Below are 20,954 nucleotides of genomic sequence, written 5' to 3' on the forward strand. Positions count from 1 at the left end.
AGAAATCACTGCCAGTGCCCTGGTGTGGCTGTGGCACTGTCTGGCCAGGGAGCAGAAGGGACTGCACAAGTGCAGCCAGGGAAGGGTTGTCATCTATGTACCAGCATGGGAAACTGAGCCAGAGACCAGGGACTGGCCCACAGTCACACAGCAGTGCCTTGGCAGACCTGAGGAAGGTGTGAGGAGCACCTGGCTCCCAGGCCTCTGCTGCAGTCACAGACTTGGCTTTGCCAGCTCTACCAGCAGCCTCTGCCGTTCCCAGGGCTTCCCAGAGGACCTGCTTTAAGGGCTGTGGGTGACACAAGCCCACTTGCTCACGTGCAGGCATCCGAGAGAGCAGGGCTGCTCTGCCCTGCTTCCTTTCTAATTGTTCTTGTTTAACAGAGAATTGATTTAGTGTTCCTGGGGCTGAAGGGAGGGCTCTGCACGAACAGTTGCTGCTCTGGTACTGCTCCCACTCGGGTTTGCCAAAAGCAGCTTTTAAAGGTAAGTCAACCTCGTTATTCTTGAGGGGTCTGTGGTGTTAGCAGAGATAGGAGAACTCCCAGGAAGGGCTCTTCGAGTGCTGTGCCAACCTTCCTAAGTTCAGCTGCCGTAGTTAAAGGCCCTTTGCCCCACTCTGCGGCCATGCAGGAGCCGAAGAGCCCTCACAAGAGCCATTCACCTCAGCAGCCTGCTGCTGAATTTTAATGGACAGGAAATGCCTCTCGCCATTGAAATTCGCATCCAGAATAGCTCTGCTTGGCTCCTTTGATGTTCCCCACCCAATCCCTGACCAACATCCACATGTTCTGAGACACATGCAGAAAAATGACTGTTTTATTTACAGTAGGAAAGCATTTTGTAGTATTTGGTGTCCCAGAAGCATTCGAGTTGCTTTACAAACTGTTCACACAGAGGAGCTGCTCTGCAAGGTCCTTAGAGCAGTGAGTGCTGCCGAGGCTGAGCTCAGCTCTCTTTCTGTCAGGAGCGAGAGGCAAAGCTTGCTGAAGCAAAGGAAAACCCAGGACAGAGGAAATTCAGCTCTCACAGGTCGGGTAGCCCTGGTTCCCTCACCACTCGCTGAAAGGCTGTTGCTGGGGTTTGCTCTGTGCCTACAGCACAAGCTGCAGCAATTGTGAGGTCTCCGTGGGACACCTTACTGAGGCTTAGCAGCGCTCAGAGCAGGTAGCAGGAAGGTGAGGACAATCTCTTTAGCAGGGCCTGTTGTGACAGCACAAGGAATGGCTTTAAACCAAAGCAGGGAAGATTTAGACTGGGTAGAAGGAAGAATTCTTTTCCTCTAAGGGTAGTCCTGACCCTGGCCCGGGTATCCCAAGGAGGTGGTAGATGCCTCATGGCTGGAACCCTTCCAGTTCAGGCTGGATGGGGCTCTGAGCAGCCTGCTCTGGTGAAAATATCTGTGAGGGTTGGACTGGACAACCTCTAAAGGTCCTTTCCAACCCAAAAGATTCTGTGATTCCATGAAGCCTAAGACAACACTGCCTGACTCTGCCAGCCTGATCTGTTCCTTTGCAGTTGAGCGTTAACAAGCAAAGAACCAGCACTAATGAGCTGATCTTCCCCACGCCCTCCACATCTACAATGGGCAGAGTATTGTGGTTGACAGGTGCTGATGATACTGCCAGGAAGTAGCTCCAGCCTTAAGGCAGCCCTGGTTTAGCCCTCCCTGCATCTTCTCCACTCAGTCATTTTCCTAAGCTGTGCAGTTCATGTTCCCCATGTGCCACCTGGGGTACAGCTGCTCCCTTCTGCTGCGTCCCCTCCCAGCACTGTCACTGCTGCAGGGTGACCCTGGCACTGCCTGTGTGCGCTGCCCTGAGACCCACTCTGTGAGCCTGCGAAGAAGGAATGCGTCTGAACTCTTCGGCCGGCCGGGTACAAGTCCCCATCCCCCCAGAGTAAAGCCAGGCTGCGCTTTCTGGCTGCGACAGCGGAACCCCGCAGAGCAAGCCAGCTGCGGGCACCAAAGTCTCTTTCCCATCTCCTGCTGGAGCACTGCAAAGTCAGGGATGTTGGAACATTTTAGAGCTCAGGCTCTACAGAGACTGGAGCTTGTAGAGCAAGCAAAGCCCCTGGGAGCTTGGCCACAAGATCCCCCGGGACACGAGGTGGAAAAGGTACCTCGGAGCATCCCGGGCGGGTACAGCGTACGCCCGCACAGCACCATCCCACCTATCCCTCCCAGGTCTCCTTCGCTTCCTCACTTCTCCTTAGCCGCCTGCGGTCTCTGAGCTGAAATGCAGGCAGGGTTCCGGGTCCCTTCGCAGGACACGGCCACGGCCACGAGATGTCAGAGCTGCCTCGCTGAGCTGCTGCCCGCCCTGCTCCACAGCTCTCCGTTAAACGAACGCTGAACCGATTGGGGGTTTTAGGCAAAAGCACTCTGGTTCGTCGTGTCCTGGGGCAGGGACATCGACGGTTCTGGCCCGTGTGGGCCTTCTGAACTGGAGCAATGAAACAGAAGATTCTGTGTGGTCCACAAGGGAAATCTGGGTTAGGCTCTGTGTGCCAACACCTCCTGGTGCTGCCTGGAGCATGGTCGAGCATGGCTCCCACCCAGCCTTCGTCTGCCAGGGCACGCAGCAGGCTGAGAAAACGCTCAGCACTGTGCTGTGGCCTTGGGCTTCTCTCTAAGGTGTTTGTTTCTGAGATGTGTTGGTTGGTCTGGGGGTTGGTTTCTTTCTTTGTGTTCCCCTTAGAAATCTGCCTGCAAAATCGGCTCAGGAATAGCGAGGGAGGTTTCACCTTGGAGCTGCAGCTGAGTGTTGCAGCATCCAGCTGTGGACCTTTCGAGGTGGCTCTTTACAGACTGCAGTTGGAATCCAGGGCCCAAGTCATGGTCTGTGCAAGCAATTGCTATGGGTGCTCCAAACCGATGGCACTGTCTGTCATGCCCACCCTGCTGCTGCCTCTGCCTGGCTGCTGCCTCTGCCTGGCTGCTGCCTCTGCCCTGCTGCTGCCTCTGCCTGGCTGCTGCCTCTGCCTGGCTGCTGCCTCTGCCTTGCTGCTGCCTCTGTCCTGCTGCTGCCTCTGCCCTGCTGCTGCCTCTGCCCGGCTGCTGCCTCTGTCCTGCTGCTGCCTCTGCCCTGCTGCTGCCTCTGCCCTGCTGCTGCCTCTCTCCTGCTGCTGCCTCTGCCCGTCTGGTGCCTCTGCCCTGCTGCTGCCTCTGCCCTGCTGCTGCCTCTGCCAGGCTGCTGCCTCTCTCCTGCTGCTGCCTCTGCCCGTCTGGTGCCTCTGCCCTGCTGCTGCCTCTGCCCTGCTGCTGCCTCTGCCCTGCTGCTGCCTCTGCCTGGCTGCTGCCTCTGCCTTGCTGCTGCCTCTGTCCTGCTGCTGCCTCTGTCCTGCTGCTGCCTCTGCCCGGCTGCTGCCTCTGTCCTGCTGCTGCCTCTGCCCTGCTGCTGCCTCTGCCCTGCTGCTGCCTCTCTCCTGCTGCTGCCTCTGCCCGTCTGGTGCCTCTGCCCTGCTGCTGCCTCTGTCTGGCTGCTGCCTCTGCCCGGCTGGTGCCTCAACAATGAAGCTGAGCTGCGGAGAGAAGCAGCAAGGGCAGAAAAGACCTCGTATGGTGTCTGAGCAGCTAAGGAAGCAGAGAAGTTTGCTCTGCTCACTCGTGCTCGTGGTTGCCTGTCCTGCTGTGACTGCTGCTCCAGGGGCTCTGGCTGTGTCCCCCGGGGGAGGTGCTGCCTCTGTCCCACTGCTCTCTGCAGAGCAGAGCTCCCTCTGCTCCATCCCTAGGGGCGGCTAGGACAGGGATGACCTCCAGCCCTTTGACCCCTCGCACCCTGGGGAGCATGGAAACATCCCAGGGGCCTGACTGTTCCCACCCAGCAGGAGGGCTGGGCACAGACCAGCAGGTCCCAGTAAGCAGTGGGCTCAGTGGTGGCTGAGGGAGCTGTGCCACTTTTGCCCACAAGAAGTTTAGCTTAGTGTAAGACTGTCTGGCAAAGAGGCCAGTGTGGAGGGAGTCAAAGAAGGCTCCCACAGCTCCCCAGCTCCATGAAAGGGGTAAGCAGGGGGGTGGTGGGAATCCTCCTCTTTGGAGACTTGACTGAGGAGCAAGCATCAAGGGCTGGTCCTTGTCCCCCAACGAGTGGGTGGCTGAAGCTCTGTTGCCTGCACGTCCCAGGGAACTGGGAAAGGCTCAAGTCTGAAGTTTTGTCTTCCTCTGCTGGGACTGTGGGATGAGCCTGGGAGCAGTTTGTGTGCCCTGTGCATGAGCTCACTGTTTCAGCATGAGGCTTGCTGCATCCTGCCAAGCCCTTTGAGCCATGGTGGATGTCTGAAGGAGGAAAAGTTCTCCTCCCTGAGACAGAGCCCAGCCTTGCTGCTGGCTGATGGGAGAAGGCAGCTGATTTCCCAAGAGGGGTGGTGACAGCCCAGGTTCCGTATGATGCTTCTTCCAGCTTCGTCACTCCGTGTGGCATTGACTCACAGTTCTGCCACAGCAGTGAGAGCAGAGGAGCACAAACCCCAGGCAGTGCTGTGCAGCCTGGCTCTGCCCTGCAGAGGGGTCATTGCCCAGGCTTCACATGCCAGTTTGCCTGCTCACTTCAGCAAGTGCCAGATCTGAATTGCCATAAACCATCTTTTTATTTCTTGAGTCCTGTCTTGCTGGTGCCAGCTGCCCTGGTTTCCTGTCCTGCACCCAGGATCCTTTCTCAGCAGTGAAGCACTGGAACATGAAGAATTTTCAAGCAAGACTGGAGCTTGCAAGACTCTCTGCTGCTGGGTATGTAGTGTCTGCTCTAGTCTCTCTCCTCCCTCTGTCTCCATAGCTGTTAAATTGCCTTTTCCCATTGAAAACACCTCATTTTCTAGTCAAAGTCTCCCTCAAAGCACAACTGAGAGTGCTGTTGAGTGAGGGCAGATGAGGATTGCCTGGCTGGGTTTAATCCTGGGGACAGGCTCACCATCTCCACCAGGTTTTCTGGCTTCTGGAAAGTCACTGCATATGTGAGGCCTGAAAAGTGATATTCCTTCCCAAATTTCTCTTGTCATTAGACATTTAAATAGCTTTAAATTCTAAACTCCTGTTCTTGGAGATTTCCTCTGGCACTGAAGCGTCAGCATGGAACTGTTTGCTCTGATCAGTTCTGTACTTGGCACCCTTAAGACCTGCAGATACTTGTTTGGTCTCCTCTTCAGAGGCAGAGTGAGCAGAAACTGCTCCATTGAGCACCTTGTAATTCCAGGGCTGCTCTAAAGATTTCCACAGCAGCCAGGAACCTCCTCTTTCTCCCTCAAGCATCCTCTTAACCACCAAAGCCCCCCATAGCCACTGCCAAGGAGCTGACCCCTCTGAATGACTTTAGAGGATGTTTATGGGATAATACTTTGCTTCCCTGGGCTGGTGTTAGAGGCAGAGCAGCCACGTTGTCCTTGCTGCCTGATCACTCAAGCAACTGCTTGCTTCCAGAGAATATCTCAGTCCCAGCTACTCAGGCCATCAGGGATGTAGAGAAAAGTGAGACCAGAGGCAGTCGGAGAAGGATGTTAAAAGGATCCATGAAAGGCCATTTGGAGAAAGCTTTCCAGTGAGTGCATTTCTGAACTGGCTCTGCTGACAGCCAGGTGCTTGTTTTTGCAGGAAGAGAGCCCAGGTGTGCTGTGAAGACTTTCTGCTCCCAAAGGTGTGCAGGATTGTGGCAGACCTGTGGCTCATTTACTCCAAGCCCACCCCAGCAAACAGCAGAGAGCTGTGGACCTTGTTTCTGCAGTGCTCTTGCATCACAGCAGTGATAGGAGGCCTCTTTTACAACTGGCTCTTTGCTTCCCTGGAGTACTCCTGGCACCTCTCCGTGGCAGTGGCCACCTCCTTCAGCCTGCTCCTTCTCCTGACCCTTGTCATGGTGCATCCTGCCCGTTGTGTCTTCACTATGGTCATGCCCACCTTGGGTACCAAACAGGGCCGGAAGCTTCTGCTGTCCACGTGCATCATGATAGCAGCAGTGAACATCACACCCAACATCATCAGCAACATCAAAAGCATTCTACAGGTCATCCAGTGCATCTGCAGGAATTCCTCCGAGAGCCTCCTGAACTCCACGGCTCTGCTGGATGGAGCCTACAGGGAGTTTGGGAACGCCATTCAAGAAGCTGTTCATTCCATCCATTTTTACAGGCCTATGGAGGGACAACTCCGATTTTCGGTGCTGAAGAACAGCTCCTTTATCTACCACCAAATTCACCTTGCTGGCGAGAAGATCGGGAGGGACTTTCTAGCTGCCCAGATACTGGTCAAAGGCTCTGCACAAGTAGGCAACAGGCTGGTTGCTGCCTTCTCCATGTTCTATCTCTGCTTTGAGTCCACCTGGTATCTGAAAAATTACCTCAGCGACCTCCACTTTGACAACTTTTACATCACCAGGAGGCTGGCGCAGTTAGCTGTGGACAGCGAAGCAGCTGACCTGCTGCAAGGCTCGTCCAGGAAGCTCATTCGACCAACAGGCTTGAGGCTGACCCGGGAGGAGCTGACGTCGTGCCTAGTGCAAGCCATGCTCCTCAGCCTGGCCCTGCTGCTGATGCTGGTGGTCGTGGCCACGGAGCACTTGGCCTTCAGCATGGCAGACACTGCAGTGACAAAGGCAGCTCAGTTCTCCACGGTGCCCGTGGCCCTCCACATCAAGTACAGTGTAAGTGCTGGGGGCCCTCCTCACCCAGGGACCTTGCTGTGCCCCAGGTCACAGGAAGTGCTGGTGGAGACTGCAGTCTCTGTGGCTTTACACAACCCTTACTGCCCTCCGCAGCAGCCAGCTGAGCAAGCAACAGGCTTGGAGGGGAGGAGGTAGAAGCACAACCTCAGCTGCTCCTTTTGGTGCATCAAAGAGCAACACATACAGCCCCCTGGGGGGAGCAAGGAGAGGAGCAAGGACGCTGCTGACACAGGGCAGTCAGGTGGCCTTGTGTCTCCAGGTCACTTCTCTGAGCAGAGTGGGGGAAGAAGCCCCCTCCACAGTGTGGGTGCAAGCACAGAAAGAAGGGGAAGCAGAGGAACAGGTCTCAGCTGTGAGGCCATGTCCCCATTTTGCTGTTCCCTGAGGAGCAAGCTCAGCTCTCTGCCTTTGCTGTCACCCCGGGCAAGCCTCTGCACAAACTCTCCCAGTCTGGACCTACTTTAATGTCCTTTATCTGGACTGGTTCTGGTTTAGTGCTGGAGCTTCCCTCTCCTGCCTCGCAGCCTGCCTCCTTCCCCAGCCCCAGGGCTCCTTAGTGCAGAGTCCTGCTTGTGATGAATTCTCAGCACAGGTGGGGCTTAGAGAACCCTTCTGCAGCCACCAACGCTGCTCTCTGGGTGATGGCTTCCCCTGCAGCTCTCACACAGCAAGGACCTGCTGTGATGCCTGTGGCTGCAGAGGGCAGGTGGGACTTGCCTCACCGTGCCAGGTCATGTTCTACACACTGCAGGTGTGGTGCTGAGGGAAACTCTAAGCAGTGACCTGGCAGTGCTGGCCCAGTAGTTGGTCTTGATCTCAAAGGTCTCTTCTATGGTTCTGTGCTCTCGTTCTAGCTCAGCCTAAGTGCATGAGCACTTCAGTGCCCTTCCCTTCGTTCACCCTGACAAGCTGTGGTGCTGACTGCACCCCCAGGCAGTTGCGCTGGGTTTGCTCAGGCTCCCTTTCACCTCTGTCTTTCTTCTTTCCAGGCTAAATTAAGGATCTCTCCATTGATTCCTCAGAGGGATTTACCACTTAAGGAATTCGACAGAAGCTACTCTCATTACCTGACCTTCAGCTCCGCCCAGTGCAGGGTCACCCCCCCAGTGCCCCCCAACCCCTCCGTGCTGCTCGCGCTCGGGCTGCTCTTCTGCATCCTCTACAGCAGCATCTTCCTGCAGACCTACGCCCGGCGCCTGTGCAGGGCGATCGCCGCAGCCTTCTTCCGCAGCTGGGAGGAGCAGCGAGCCCTGCACCTCTGCAGGGAGCTCCGCCTGCAGCGCCAGGGGCACGGCTCCAGGAGCTAGGGCTGCGTTTGGAGCCACAGGGCAAGCCTGGCAGCGGCTGGGCAGCGGCTGGGCACGTCTGCAATGAGCCGTGCGTTGAATTTTCCAGAGTTAGAAAAGTGTCTGGGGAAAAAGATTTGTCAGAAAAAAAGGAGGGGAAAGAGAAGTGTCAGAGCTGAATGAGTGTGAGGACAATGAGCTGCGCTCGCTTCCCTGGGGGTTGTTTATTGCAGCCATTAAGCCTGGAGTCAGCCGTTCCAGGAAGGGTGAGAGGCTCTTATGACTGCAGCATGAGCCAGGTTATCTCGGAAATATGTGGGAGCTGGGGTGGGGGCAGAGCTCATTTACCTTCCTTCCTTCCTCCAGATATCCCTTCAGGCAGCAAGGAAGGAAACTCATTTGACTTGATGAATTTTCTGAGAGTTTTTCTCTGGGTTTCATGCAGAGACACCCAGAGGTAGTTTATTCACCTAAGAAAGTGTCATTTCAGCCCATTGAAATAAATTCCAGGCCAGTGTGACCATGAGGTCTCCCTGGGCATGGGGTGGTGGGAATCAGCACGGGAGGACTTTGTGACATCACTTCACACAAGCTCTTCAAAATGCAATGCAAAGAAATTAGCTGGAGGGCCACAGAGGGGGCTGAAGTCAGACCACAAAGCCAGTTGGGTGTCCGTCTCTTTTCCCAAGTACCAGGTTTTAGGATGAGAGGAAATGGCCTCAGGTTGTGCCAGGGGAGGTTTAGGACATTAGGGAAAAAAGGCTTTGCTGGAAGGGTTGCCAAGTCCTAGAACAGGCTGCCCAGGGCAGCAGTGGAGTCCCCTTGCTTGGAGGGATTTAAATTCCTGTAAGTGCTGTGCTGAGGGACAGGATTTAGTGGTGGCAGATATAGATTTTATGGCTGGACTCAGTAACCTTAAAGGTCATTTCCAACCTAAATGATTCTATGGTTCTAGTTTGGGTCAATATCCTGGAAGGCTTCAGAAGTGTCAGGCAGAGACTTGAGCTATAAGCTGGTGTTCTACAGGAGCAGGGAAGCAGCAGGAGCTGCAGGGCTGGGCTTGGCTGAACCTAGAGCTGGGCTATTTCCATCTCAGCAGCTATGGAATGGCATCCAAGGTGCATAAATCCATCACTGGAGCATCTTCTGAGACATTGTTTCTGGAGAGAGAAGCAGATTGGACATCTCTGTAGGCAGAGCCCTGGGGAGCAGCAGCTCAACCAGTGTGAAATTAAAAACAAAGCAACTTGGCAGCTTCATTTCTTCAAAGCATCTCTTTTATTTTCCTGCCTTCTCCCATTAGAGCCTTCATTAAGGTAATTATTTGGCATAATGCACCTCAGTGAGACTACAGAAGTGAAGTGGCAGCTGCAGCTACATGCACTGAATTCTCTCAGCTTCTGAGGTGCTTGGGCTTGCTAGCTCTGGATTGTTCTGCTGGGCACCTAACAAAGCCCTGCAGTCACCCCCACAGCTCTCCTCATTCCCTGCTGCTGCTCTGGTGATGAACCCAAGCACCTTTTCTCCTCAACCAGGGAGCTTTGTCATGCCCTATGATCTGCTATTGAAGTAAAGCAGAAAGATTTCCATGTCCTCACTGAGTAGCCAAAATTATTTGGAGTCAGAGATTAAAATAGGTGGGAGGAAAACAGAGGAGGCCCTTGAGGCAGTAAGCCACCCCAGCAGCATGGTGCCTGTCTTCCTCCCTTCCTCCCTCTCTCCCTTCCTCCCTCCCTCTCTCCTTCCCTGCCTTCCTTCCAGCCTCTCTCCCTCCCTTTCCTTTCTGCCAGTAGCATTTAGGGACCCCATCCACCCTAACATCCCCTCATGCATGGGACAGGATCTCCACCGAAGCTCCTGATTCCTTTGGTGTTTCATGGTGGGTGCCTGTAGATGTTCACAGGCAGGATTTATGCCAAGTTCCTGCTCGTGGCTGGCAGGCAAGAATGAATAACCTGAATATACTGAGGAGCAAGTGTAAATGGCTTAGCTAAGGCAGTGCTCTGGGAAAGAGCTCATCCATAGCCACCAGTCTGCATCGACCAGAGCAGACAACCTTCTCTCCAGAAGCATGTCCTGAGCTTTAAGCCAATTCCATTTTTATTGCATTTATCCCAGATGTGGTACTTGCAATGAAGGAGCAGCAATGATGCAAACCAGGAGAGGAAATATTGATGAACATCATAAAAGCAAGCCAAAGCTGTTTGATAGCACAGTGCATGCTTTGCTCTGGGCGTGTGCCACTGCTCGCAGTGCCATGCAGCATGCCCAGGGAGTCACCAGCAAGCACTTGGAGCACCCCTCTCTTTGGGACTCCTCTCAGGTGCAAGGTCCTGATGTTTTGTGCCATGTGAGCAGTGAAGGAATGCAAATCATGCTGATGGGAAGCCCTCTAGAAAGGTCCTCTAGAAGAGAGCCTCTTCCTTTGATCTGCCTGCTGAAAGCTCTTGCTCAGCAGAGTTGATGCTGTGGCTGGCCACACAGAATTGCTCTCCATGTCACCAGAGTGGCTCGTTGCAGTAAGGCTGCTGGCACTGGTACCATACACCCACAGGGCGCTGCCAGCAGCACTGGTGCCCAGTGGGAAATGGTCCCCATGGTTCATTCCATCTGCAGCTTCCATAGGCATGTGCAGAACCTCCCAGCAGTGCTTCAGGAGGGATGCTCTGGGTGCAGCTGCATCTCTGCTCGCAGAAAGATGATGCAGATCAGGATTTCAGCAAGCTCTGCCTGTGTAGGCAGGGAACTCCAAAGGCAGCACCGATTTAAGAGAGCATTTGGTGCAGGACAAGCCCCATCTGAAGGCAGCTGAACTGTGCTGAGCACTGCATTGTCACCCAGCAAGAGCAGCTCCAGTCCAAGGCTTTTACCTTGGAGACCAGAGATGGGGAAATTAAGCTGGTGAGTGGGAAAGCCTCTTTTGGACAGGGTGTTCCCTGCTTTTCACATGAAGACAGAGAGAGTCTTGGCTGGGCTGTGAGGTGCTGGTGCCAGAAGGAGAGGCAGAGAAAAGACACAAGATTATCTTCAAAGGTGAGAGGTGACAAACAAGCTGCTGCTCAACTGCAAAGGCTGCCAGAGGCAGATCTGCACCAGCCAAGAGATGCCAGCACAAACCAGTGCCAGCTACTGCTGGCACCATTTGCTGAGAGCACAAATTCATTAACCCCCAGGACCACTGTGCTCAGGCACCTGCACCAGGCTGATGGATGTGATCCAGGCCTGCTATGAGCAGCAGCTGATGACCAGGTGTCCCATCACACCCAAAATGAGAAGCGACTGCCAGCAGACGTGGTGTGAATCGGCAGCTGGCAGCACTGCTGGCTCTTGTTCTGAGCAAACCCTCCCAGAGACCAACATTTTCCCAAGGGGGAAGCAAGCTGTTTCAAAATGAGTTCCGGATATGAGAAGCTGCAAAGAGAAGGGGAAAGGTTTGCAACTCGTAGGGAGAGCTTCCCTTGTCCAGCTCTTTCAAATGCAGATTGCATCAGGGTTCCACTCTGAACTCAGTGCCTCACATTTTGCAACAGAAAATGTCCTTCAGCCTATAAGAAAAGGAGAGGACCTGAGGAAGCTGCGATGCTGCTGTCCCAGCTCTGGGATGTTGATACAGAAATCCATCTCCCAGGCATGCTTCTCAGCCCTCTGGCTCCCAGAACTCTGGGGACATCGCTGAGTTCTGAAGGTGAGGGGAGATTTGACCAGCAGCTCACTTTTCAGGCACTCAGGGAGGCCACAAGGTGTGTGAGCAGTCAGCAGCTCCAGTGGCTGGCAGGGGAGATGAGATGTGGTAACATCTTGAGTCCACACTGAAGAAATTAAGTTACTCAAGGCTTTGCTTCCTTCACTTCACAGCCTGGCCAAGGACTAGGGCAGGAGCAGTTCTGGCTTCCTTTGCAGCTGAGCAGCTGAGGAAACATGACCAGAAGAGATATTTCCAACATGCAAACACAAGATGGGAAGAAGTGTCACAGTCCCACATGCTCCTTAGTTCACTATCTCTGTCCCTGCCTTCCTCTCAGCCTTTGCCCATTTCCTCACTCTTCTTTTAATCCCCAAGACTTTCCAGAGGCACCAAATTCTGTTCCCTTTCCCATCACTGGCATAGATGTCCTGCAGCCTAGGTCTGTGAGCTGGTAGCTGTGGGGATCTCCAGTAGCTTCATCCCTCCAGGGATCCTTCTCTGCTCACAGTAGAAATTAGAAACCCACCAACTGGATCATTTTTAAGTGCACATAGCACACACACAGTCGAATTTTCATCTTTTTAATTCCTCAACAGCTGCATTTTTGCTTGGGTTTAATCTCTGAGGACATTAACCCCTAAAGCCTCAAAGTGATTTTGCTCCTAGGCTGTGACTGTGGAACAGGCAAAGGCAATTTTAACAGCACTTCCTCCTTTGCTTTTTTTGGGGATCAGTAACTGCTGCCATGAACAGACTGATTCACATCTCCTCTCCACCAGCCCTTAGGCTGCTTTGCAGAGCCCTAGAGCACCTCTCTGCTCTCTCCATGCTAAGCTGCAGGGGTGCAGAGGTGGGAAGCACTTCCCCACAATCACTCACAATTCAGAATGTTGCAGTTCCCCAGAGCCCCAAATCCTGTGGCCCAGCCCCTCAGAACCACTTGTGGCTTCTGTGATTCAGCTTCCTCACATCCCCCAGCTCTGTGTGGCTGCAGCCTCTGTGCCTCAGCCCTAACGGCAGAAGTTTTATGGGTTTAATATTTGCAGGTTATGAAGCAGCAGAGAATGGAGAGATGTTTATTACAGATTTGGAGGAAAGGATCACCTTCTCCCAGCCCTGTTTATTAAACATGTGAAGCCTCAGAGGTCTGAATGAGCTGCCCAGAGAGGATGAATGAGAGGGATGAGCTGCATGAGGAGTGAAGGAAGCTACTGAATCTGGTGCTGAACTTCCCCAGCACCCAGCCCGCATGCAGTGCTGCTGACCCAGCCACAGGGCTGCACAGCAGCTCCTTTTCAGAAGCATCCCTGGCACAGCAGTGCCCAGGGACACAGCCACCCCATTTGGGGACCATCAGGAAAATTGAGACTTCTCCTTCCTGATGTCTCTGTCACTGGGTGATGGAAGATATTAACAGAAGATGGCAGCTTGAGGTGATGCCAGCAGAGAAGGAGATGCAGAAGCATCTTAAAAGAAACTAACATGAAATGTTAGTTAAAAGAATCAATGTCTGTTGGCCACCAAAATATTTGGATTTAAGTCAAGCTGAAAGGAAATATTATGTGAGTGTGATGCAGGTGCCCTAAATACAACTCAGCCCCGTCCTGTGCTGCCGAAGGGCTCTGGCACAGAGAGGTCAGTCAGGCTGCTCAGCAAACCTGGCCAGGCTGACCTGTCAGACAGGTCACCGAGGTGTGTGTGCAGGCAGCTCCCTCAGCCCAGCCTTGCGAGGGCCGCACGGATCAGCTCAGGACTCGGGCAGGAGGAGCTGCCCCAGCTGGGTGGTTAAGGCTGCCGTCACTGCTGCGCTAACAACTGCCGAGCCGCCAGTGCCGCGAAGCGAAGCACCGAGGGAAGCAATTAGCTGCGGTGATCCGACACAATGTTCCAGGTCTGAGCCGAGCCAAAACTCTCCGCAGCCATGTGGGAGTTTGTTTAACTCTTGTTTCTTCATCTGATCAAGCCAGATGGGTTTGAGCAAGCAGATGAATCCCAGGTTCCCCATCAGCATGGTTAGGCAGGATCCGTGCCCTGTCCCCTCCCGCGCACAGTGCCCGCACCCCAGAGCTTGCCCGCCCGTGCTTTGCAGTCAGGGATGTGCCAGGAGCAAGGTGTTCTCGGTCTGGAATGGGTTCTCTGCTTCAGGGCACAGCTCAGAGCTTGCAGGCTTGTTAACACACAGGCATCAGATTCGGGGCTGTGCAGGGCTGAGTGGCCATCTGAGGCTGCTGAATGCCACATCTGGTACCTCGGCACATCAAGTAAAGATGAGAAGACGGGAAACATTTTCTTGTGGTTCCAGCAGAGGGCTAAGTTGGAAGCAAGCTCTCATTTCCATCTCTGTCTGGCTCAGATGAGAGATCTCAAGGGTCTGAAAGGCCTCGAAACCCAGTGAAAAGCAGAGAGCTAAGGGTGTGGCTGTCCCACAAGCGCCCATTCCCTCAGCTGGCTCGGCTGGGGGTGCAAGGCACCCACAGCCCCCAGTGCTGGGGTGCTCTCAGTCCCTGTACCTCTCTGTGCTCTCTGCCACCTGCAGCCCTTGTCTGGGCTGCTTCCTCCTCTGCTCAGTGGTGCGCTAGGACCCGGCGGGCACAGGCAGAAGATTGACCGGGAGGACAGATGGGAACTCCGGGGACTAGGGTAGTCCTGACGGTTCTCGGGAGAGAGATCCTGGAGGGTCCGGGGACTGGAGTGGTCCTGTCCGCTCCCAGTGGGGGGGTTCGCAGGGAGGTCGGTGCAAGGAGCCGAGCAGCGGCAAGACCTGGGGTGAATTGTGGAAGGAAAAAAGAAGGGGGGGGGGGGGAGGGAGAAAAAAGAAGGTAAAAAAGCAGAGGGAGGAGCCGGGGAGGGCGGGAGGGCGGGGAGGGGGCGCGGGTGGCAGCGGGGCTCCGCGACTCCTGGCTCTCCCGGCTCCTGAATCTCGGCGATCCCGCCTCCCCCAGCTCCCCGCTGCAGGGTGCCCGGAGCTCCGCCGGGAAAGGCTTTGGGCACCGATGGAGAACGGCTCGGCCAGCTCGGGAGTGGCGCTGGGCACTAGCAGCAACCAGACTCTGAGCAGGATGCCTCGGCAGCCTCTGGAGTTGCAGGTGGCCACCATCCTGCTGGTGCTGCTCATTTGCGGGGTGGGCATCGCGGGTAACGTGATGGTCGTGCTGGTGGTGCTGCGCAGCAAGCACATGGTGACCCCCACCAACTGCTACCTGGTGAGCCTGGCCGTGGCCGACCTCATCGTGCTGCTGGCGGCTGGGCTGCCCAACATCTCGGACGTGATGGCTTCTTGGGTGTACGGCTACGCCGGCTGCCTCTGCATCACCTATTTGCAGTACCTGGGCATCAACACCTCCGCCTGGTCCATCGCCGCCTTCTCGGTGGAGCGTTACATCGCCATCTGCCATGCCCTCAGGGCGCAGCTGCTGTGCACCGTGTCCCGTGCCAGGCGCATCATCTCCTCGCTCTGGCTCTTCACCTCCTTCTACTGCCTCATGTGGTTCTTCCTGGTGGACACGACCCAGGTCACCTTCTCGGACGGGACACAGGTCAGCTGTGGCTACCGAGTCTCTAGAAGCCTTTACATGCCCATTTACTTCTTGGACTTTGCTGTCTTCTATGTCATCCCTCTGGGTCTGGCAACTGTCCTCTACGGCCTCATTGCCCGCATCCTCTTCATGAGCCCTCTCCCTGCCACCCCTCAGCACTCCTGCCTGGGCTCCGTGCACCAGGGTGGATCCCTCAAGCTTTCCTGCCTGGGCAACAAGGGGGCACTCAGCTCCCGCAAGCAGGTAGGGGCTGGGGCTCGCTGGGCTGCAGGAAGCACTGGCAGGGGCTAAGTGCTTTGAGAGGCATCCTAGCAGGGGATGTGCTGCCTTTGCTTTCCTTTGTGGTGGGAATGGAGAGGGTTCTTTTGCTGCACAGGAGCCTCCCCAGGCCTAGCTGAGGTCTGGGGGTGCAAATGGGCTCCCTCTGCTTTGACTAAGCTCAGTGGAGTAGCACATGGCTCCAGCATCTCTCGGGAGGGGCAGGAGAGCAGGGTTGGTTGGGGCTGATTAATTATTGGTTACCTCCCTGCAGAGGGGAGCCATAGGTCACCTTGTGCCAGCAGGACTCCCCTCCCAGGCTGCAGCCTCAGGTCCTTGCAGCTGGGGAAGGCACCTCAGTGTCACAGTGGTGGATTTGCTCCTTGGTGACTCTGTCATTTAGCTGCCTCCTTCTTCCACCTCCTGCCCTCACTCCTCCTCCTTCTCTGCCCACGTGGACAATGGCTGTTTCTTGCCCATCTCCTTGCACAGGTCAGCACCTGGCCATGGGACATTCTTGCCTGCTTACAGGAGAACCCCTCCCTCCCCCATTCTGGTTTGTGTAGGCAGAGATGTGGGTATCTTAACAGAGCAGTCAGTGGGGGGAGTCTGCCTTAAGTTGCTGAAATCAGCAGCTCCAATGTGATTTTGAGTGATCAGGACATGATTTCCACACAGCTTGAAACAGGCTTAAGCCTATCTTAAAGTCTTTGTTTCTCCAGCTCAGGATCTTGCTGCCAGGTTTGCAGAGCAACCTCTGCTCCCCAGAGGTAGCAATCTGGTCACAGAGGGGAGGCCAGCAGCCCTGAGAACAGCTTTATGAATGTCTGTGTTTTTCCACCTCAACTTTTCCTCCCTTTTGCTCCAGCACAGGAAGGTTTAAAGCAAATTCTGACCTGCAGAAATATTTTCCTCCTCTCACAGGGTCACTAGCTGCTGTGAGAGCCTTGGGCAGTAAGTCTGATCCATGGACCTCTCCTTCTAGAGGAGCTACTGCAAGGGCTGTGCTGCCCCTGCAGTGCTGGGCCACAGACTGGCCATGCTGCACACAGAGTGCCCCAGCATCAATAGGACAAGTGGCTGGTGGGGCTGGTTGGCAGGCACTTCAGCTCCTGGAAACATCTTGTGCTCTTGTTTCTGTTGCACTGGGAGTTTTGTTGAGGTCACCATTACCTCCTGAAACATCTTAGCTCCCAAAGCCTTCCCCTGGCTGGCCTGACATGGCTGCAGAGCCAGCAGCATTAGGAATAGAGGTGGCAATGAGTTTTTTAACTGTAAAGCAGTTTCCCAGGGCTTCAGGCCATAGTTTATTGAATGCTTCCTTCTAATTTCTCAGCAGCAGCTCTCCAGAACAACCTGTGCCAGGGAGCTTCTGGATGCTCTGTGCAGAGATGTCACCTGTGCACCAAAGCCAAGAAAAAGCACACAGCTGTTTCACAAGTATTAGGCAGTGGGAACAGGGGAACTTGGAGGCTAAAGAACCCAGGTCCTGCCAGAGCATCCTCCTGTGCCGTGCTGCTGCTTGCCAGAGCAAATGCTGCTCTGTCCTCGCCGATGCCCCTGAGATCCGCAGGTCCCGTGGAGGACAAGGCGGGGCCGGAGCTGTGCTGAGCACCGCAGCAGCGGAGCCCTGCGAGTGCAGGCATCGCGGCCCCCGTGCGCGGACGTGGCCTGGCCGCTAGAGGGAGCAACATCCCCGAAACAAAGCCGCGGCGGCTCCTGCCGTGGTGCCCGATGGAGAGGGCTGGCACCGGGCGGAGAGGAGCGTCTGTGGCCTCCGGGACCGCGGCAGAGGCCGTGCGAGAGGGGATGGGCTGCAAGGGCCCAGGGCTGCAGGATGCCAACCACCCCGTAGGAGCGAGAAGGGTGCACGGTGCGGGTTTGCACTAGGGCTTGGCATGGTGCATGGTGACCCCCACCTTGAGCTGTGACACAGCAACCTAGGATGTGGGCAGGGGTCTGCACAGCAGACAGCCCTGGCCGCCCAGCACCAGCGCTGCCTCATGGGCTCAGAAGTGGCTTTTCAGCTAAACCACAACTGCTTTCCTGAAACATCTCCTGGCTGCGAACCTTCACCTCGCTGCTCTCCGCAGCTCCCTCACAGCTGTTGTCACACCCTGGGACCGGGCTGGGGAAAAACACTTGTTGGAAAAACTGCTGTGGCTGAGCTGCTGCTTCCCCAGGGGCTATGTGAGGCTATGGCAAAGCTCTGTCTTCTCTGAGGACAGCTGTTTGGGGGGGGTCCATGATTCAGGACTTCACCAGTTGGGGATAAATGCCTCAAACTCTGATTTGGTCATTTTCCACATGAGCACCACAAGTAAGTTCAGAGGATCTTACTGATAGCAGCCTTCCAGTACCTGAAGGAGACATACATGGAGGATGGAGAGACTCTGTTTGCAAAGGCCTGCAGTGACAGGGTGAGGGACGATGGCTTCAAACTAGAGCAGAGCAGATTTAGATTGGATCTTAGGAAGAAGTTCTGCATCGTGAAGGTAGTGGAACACTGAAACATGTTGCTGAGGGAGGTGATTGAGGCCCTATCCCCAGAGATATTCAAGGGCAGGCTCAGCAGGGCTCTGGGAAACCTGATCTAGTTGAAGATGTCCCTGCTGACTGTGGGGAGGGGGCTTAGGGGAGTGGCATTGTTGGACTAGATGACCATTCCAGCCCAGTCCATTCTATGATCTCAGGAGTGCTATAGTCACTCACCTGAGCAAGGTAGAGTGAGGAAAGGCTTGGAGACAGGCTTCAGCTGTGAGAGTTTTGTCCCCATGATGAAGAAGTGAGGGTTGTGTGCTAGGCAGGGGAGCTGAAACTGAAAGCCTGGGAGGTGGCTCTTGCTCTTCAGCACCCAGCCAGGCCTTGGCACTGAAAAGCTCTGAAGCTACCTTTTACTGGCACAACCTGTACAGCTTTCATACCTTTCCCAAAAGGCAACAAACTGCAGCAGCAAAGCAGCAGCCTCAGCATTCACTACATCACTGAAAGGTTATTCTGAGAAGTGTCCTCCCATTCCCATTAACCACAAGCAGCACAACTCTTCTGGCCTCAGCTTGACACCAGTCCCTTTTTCACAGGGAAAGTTTTCTTGCTACTACCAACCACCTTCAATTTCTACTCACAACATTAGAGGAAGACATAGCTGCTTGTGATGGAGTAAAAAAAGCACTCCAAGAAAAGCTGAGAGACTGTGAACCTGATCCAAGTGCTGATTTCCATACTGAGAACTGGGATCATTGCACAGCTCCCTTCCTGATGGTCAGAAGTGCCACTGGCTCGGGGCGTGTGGCCTCAGTGCTTGCTCATTCTTTCCTCCTCGGGGACCTGTATGCTCTAAGTATTTGCTGGAGGATTACTGTCACCTACCAGAAATAGCTGTTGGAACTGTTGGGGTCACTGGAGCCTTGAGACAAAATCCCATTTTCTTAAACAAGCTGGAGTGAAGCTGAGGGCAATTGCTGCTCACTTCTGCATTTCTACTGTCTTCCTGCTCCCGAGGAGCTGCGGCACTGCCTGTGCCACTCCCCTCCTGTACCACAAAGTAAACTAACCCACACCAATCAGTCAGGGAACTTCGGTATCAGCACAAGGAGGGATCAGCACAAGGGGAAGAAACCAGAACCCTCCTCTGCTCCCAGTGCTGCTCTGTATCAGGAGCCTGCCCCTGGAGCCAGCACAGCTGGCACAAGAAAGCAGGAGACGCCCGACCAAGGTGCACCCCATGGCACCCCCAAACCTAGCTTCTAACTTCTGCACAAGCTCTTCTCCCCACTGATCTGTTAGAACAGAACAGATTAGAGTGGAGCAGAATAGAATAGAATAGAATAGAATAGAATAGAATAGAATAGAATAGAATAGAATAGAATAGAATAGAATAGAATAGAATAGAATCGACCAGGTTGGAAGATACCTCCACGCTCATCCAGTCCAATCTATCACCCAGCCCTATCCAATCAACTCAGTGCCCCATCCAGTCTTTTCTGGAACACCTCCAGGTGTTCAAGAACCACCACCACACCACGCCCCTGGGCAGCCCATTCCAATGGCAACTTGCTGTGCAGTTCGCAAAGGGGCTTTCTGGTGCAGACATTCCCGTGATTATCCAGCCCATTTCCAGGCTGGTGGACCCTGGCCTAAAGAGTGTTAAAGGCTCTTGAGGGCAGGCAAGAGGCTGCCGTTCAGGGGCTTTGTTTGGGTAAGATCGCTTCAGGAACAAAAGGCACTCAGAGAGGAATGGCCTCATGGTCTGGGAGTGTATTTAAATGCTTAAAGAGGGATATAAACCGAGCACAGGCTGGGCCATGTCTGCAAGCAGGGAAGCTCTGTGCATCTCTGGCATCATCTCTTTCTCTTTTTGCATGCCCCCACTGGCCAGGTGACCAAGATGCTGGCGGTCGTGGTGGTCCTCTTCGCCCTCCTGTGGCTGCCTTATCGCACACTGGTGGTGGTGAACTCCTTCGTGGACCCTCCCTACCTGAACATCTGGTTCCTCCTCTTCTGCCGCTTGTGCATCTACCTGAACAGTGCCATCAACCCCATCATCTACAACCTCATGTCACACAAGTTCAGGGCTGCCTTCAGGAAGCTCTGCAGGTGTGACAAGCAGAGCGCCGAGCAGGTGGCGCTGCACGCTGCCCCCGTGCACTACAGCAGGGTGAAGGACACTGCTCGCTACAGCTCTGACCACACTGGCACCCAGCAAGAGGATCTGAACAGTCTCCCTGCACCTCTCAAGAGGAACAAGCCTGCCAGATAAGTCCTGAGACCTGGAAGCAACGCAGGCAGTGGGAAGTGTGAGGCTGTGTGCACTGCGTTGGGAAAGTGCCAACAGGAATTGATTTGGCATTGCAGTAAGCTTCATGTAATATCTCTCCAGGGCTCTTGACAGGACATTCTTAGAGGCAAATTAATTTGCTTTTCCTTAAGGCTCATCTACTTGTGTTTGGTGAAGTGTTAGGCACAGGTCAGTCTTTAGCATCCTTCGAGAATCTGTAGTTAGCTGCAGCAGGGCTGTGCTGTGCCACGTGCCAGGGCAGCTGTGTGGGTCAGGCCAGAGCACTGAAAGGAGGTCCAGGAAGGACGTTCAAGGCAAAATAAAACCTCTGTCTACTGGGCCAGTTGTCTTGCAGGGTGAGAGTCACCTACCCATAGGTACAAGCCTACACCAAAAACATCCCAGAGTCTAGAGACCTTCTCAGGAGGACATGTAGGGCTCCCCTCCTCCCAGCACAGCACTCCAAGGAAGAGCATTCCTGCCGAGAAGAGGGATGTCTCCCAGATGGGACTGCCTCTGCCCACTGACTGGAAAGGGACTCTCTCAGGTGGGGATTCCTGCATTTGGAGTCATCCAAGTTGGGTGTCCTGAACCTCACCTCAATGCTCTGGCACCACTGCAGTGCTCGTAGCACACAAACAAGGTCCACACCGTTTGGATTAGTTACGGAAGAAGGAACAAGCCAAGAGGGAGCAGTCCCCAAGGCAACAGAAACACTTCTGCTGTCATGCTCTAAGCTTCTTTGGGATGCTTTTGCCT

At 54.6% G+C, this 20,954-nt stretch overlaps 2 protein-coding genes across 2 annotated transcripts; both read left to right on the forward strand.

The window, feature by feature from the left end:
* The first annotated feature begins 4,679 nt into the window (after positions 1-4,679).
* OCSTAMP (osteoclast stimulatory transmembrane protein) lies at positions 4,680-8,215 on the forward strand. Its single transcript, XM_064167916.1, has 3 exons — positions 4,680-4,733; positions 5,592-6,632; positions 7,643-8,215. Exons 1-3 carry the CDS (start codon positions 4,680-4,682, stop codon positions 7,958-7,960), a joined length of 1,413 nt encoding a protein of 470 aa, XP_064023986.1. The 3' UTR covers positions 7,961-8,215.
* Positions 8,216-14,617: 6,402 nt separating this feature from the next.
* On the forward strand, positions 14,618-20,177 carry LOC135188419 (thyrotropin-releasing hormone receptor-like). Its single transcript, XM_064167825.1, has 2 exons — positions 14,618-15,403; positions 19,797-20,177. Exons 1-2 carry the CDS (start codon positions 14,618-14,620, stop codon positions 20,175-20,177), a joined length of 1,167 nt encoding a protein of 388 aa, XP_064023895.1.
* Positions 20,178-20,954: the final 777 nt, after the last annotated feature.

The sequence above is a fragment of the Pogoniulus pusillus genome, chromosome 29 (assembly GCF_015220805.1).
Source record: "Pogoniulus pusillus isolate bPogPus1 chromosome 29, bPogPus1.pri, whole genome shotgun sequence".
In the NCBI taxonomy this organism is placed as follows: Eukaryota; Metazoa; Chordata; class Aves; order Piciformes; family Lybiidae; genus Pogoniulus; species Pogoniulus pusillus.

What these genes read in the sequence shown, in the direction of transcription:
- OCSTAMP (XM_064167916.1), top strand. Translation starts at nt 4,680, where the DNA reads ATGAAGAATTTTCAAGCAAGACTGGAGCTTGCAAGACTCTCTGCTGCT. An exon ending in GACTCTCTGCTGCTGGGTAT is followed by an intron (nt 4,734 to 5,591) that starts GTAGTGTCTGCT and finishes TTTTGCAGGAAG; the next exon opens with AGAGCCCAGGTGTGCTGTGA. An exon ending in CCCTCCACATCAAGTACAGT is followed by an intron (nt 6,633 to 7,642) that starts GTAAGTGCTGGG and finishes TCTTCTTTCCAG; the next exon opens with GCTAAATTAAGGATCTCTCC.
- LOC135188419 (XM_064167825.1), top strand. Translation starts at nt 14,618, where the DNA reads ATGGAGAACGGCTCGGCCAGCTCGGGAGTGGCGCTGGGCACTAGCAGC. An exon ending in CACTCAGCTCCCGCAAGCAG is followed by an intron (nt 15,404 to 19,796) that starts GTAGGGGCTGGG and finishes CCCACTGGCCAG; the next exon opens with GTGACCAAGATGCTGGCGGT.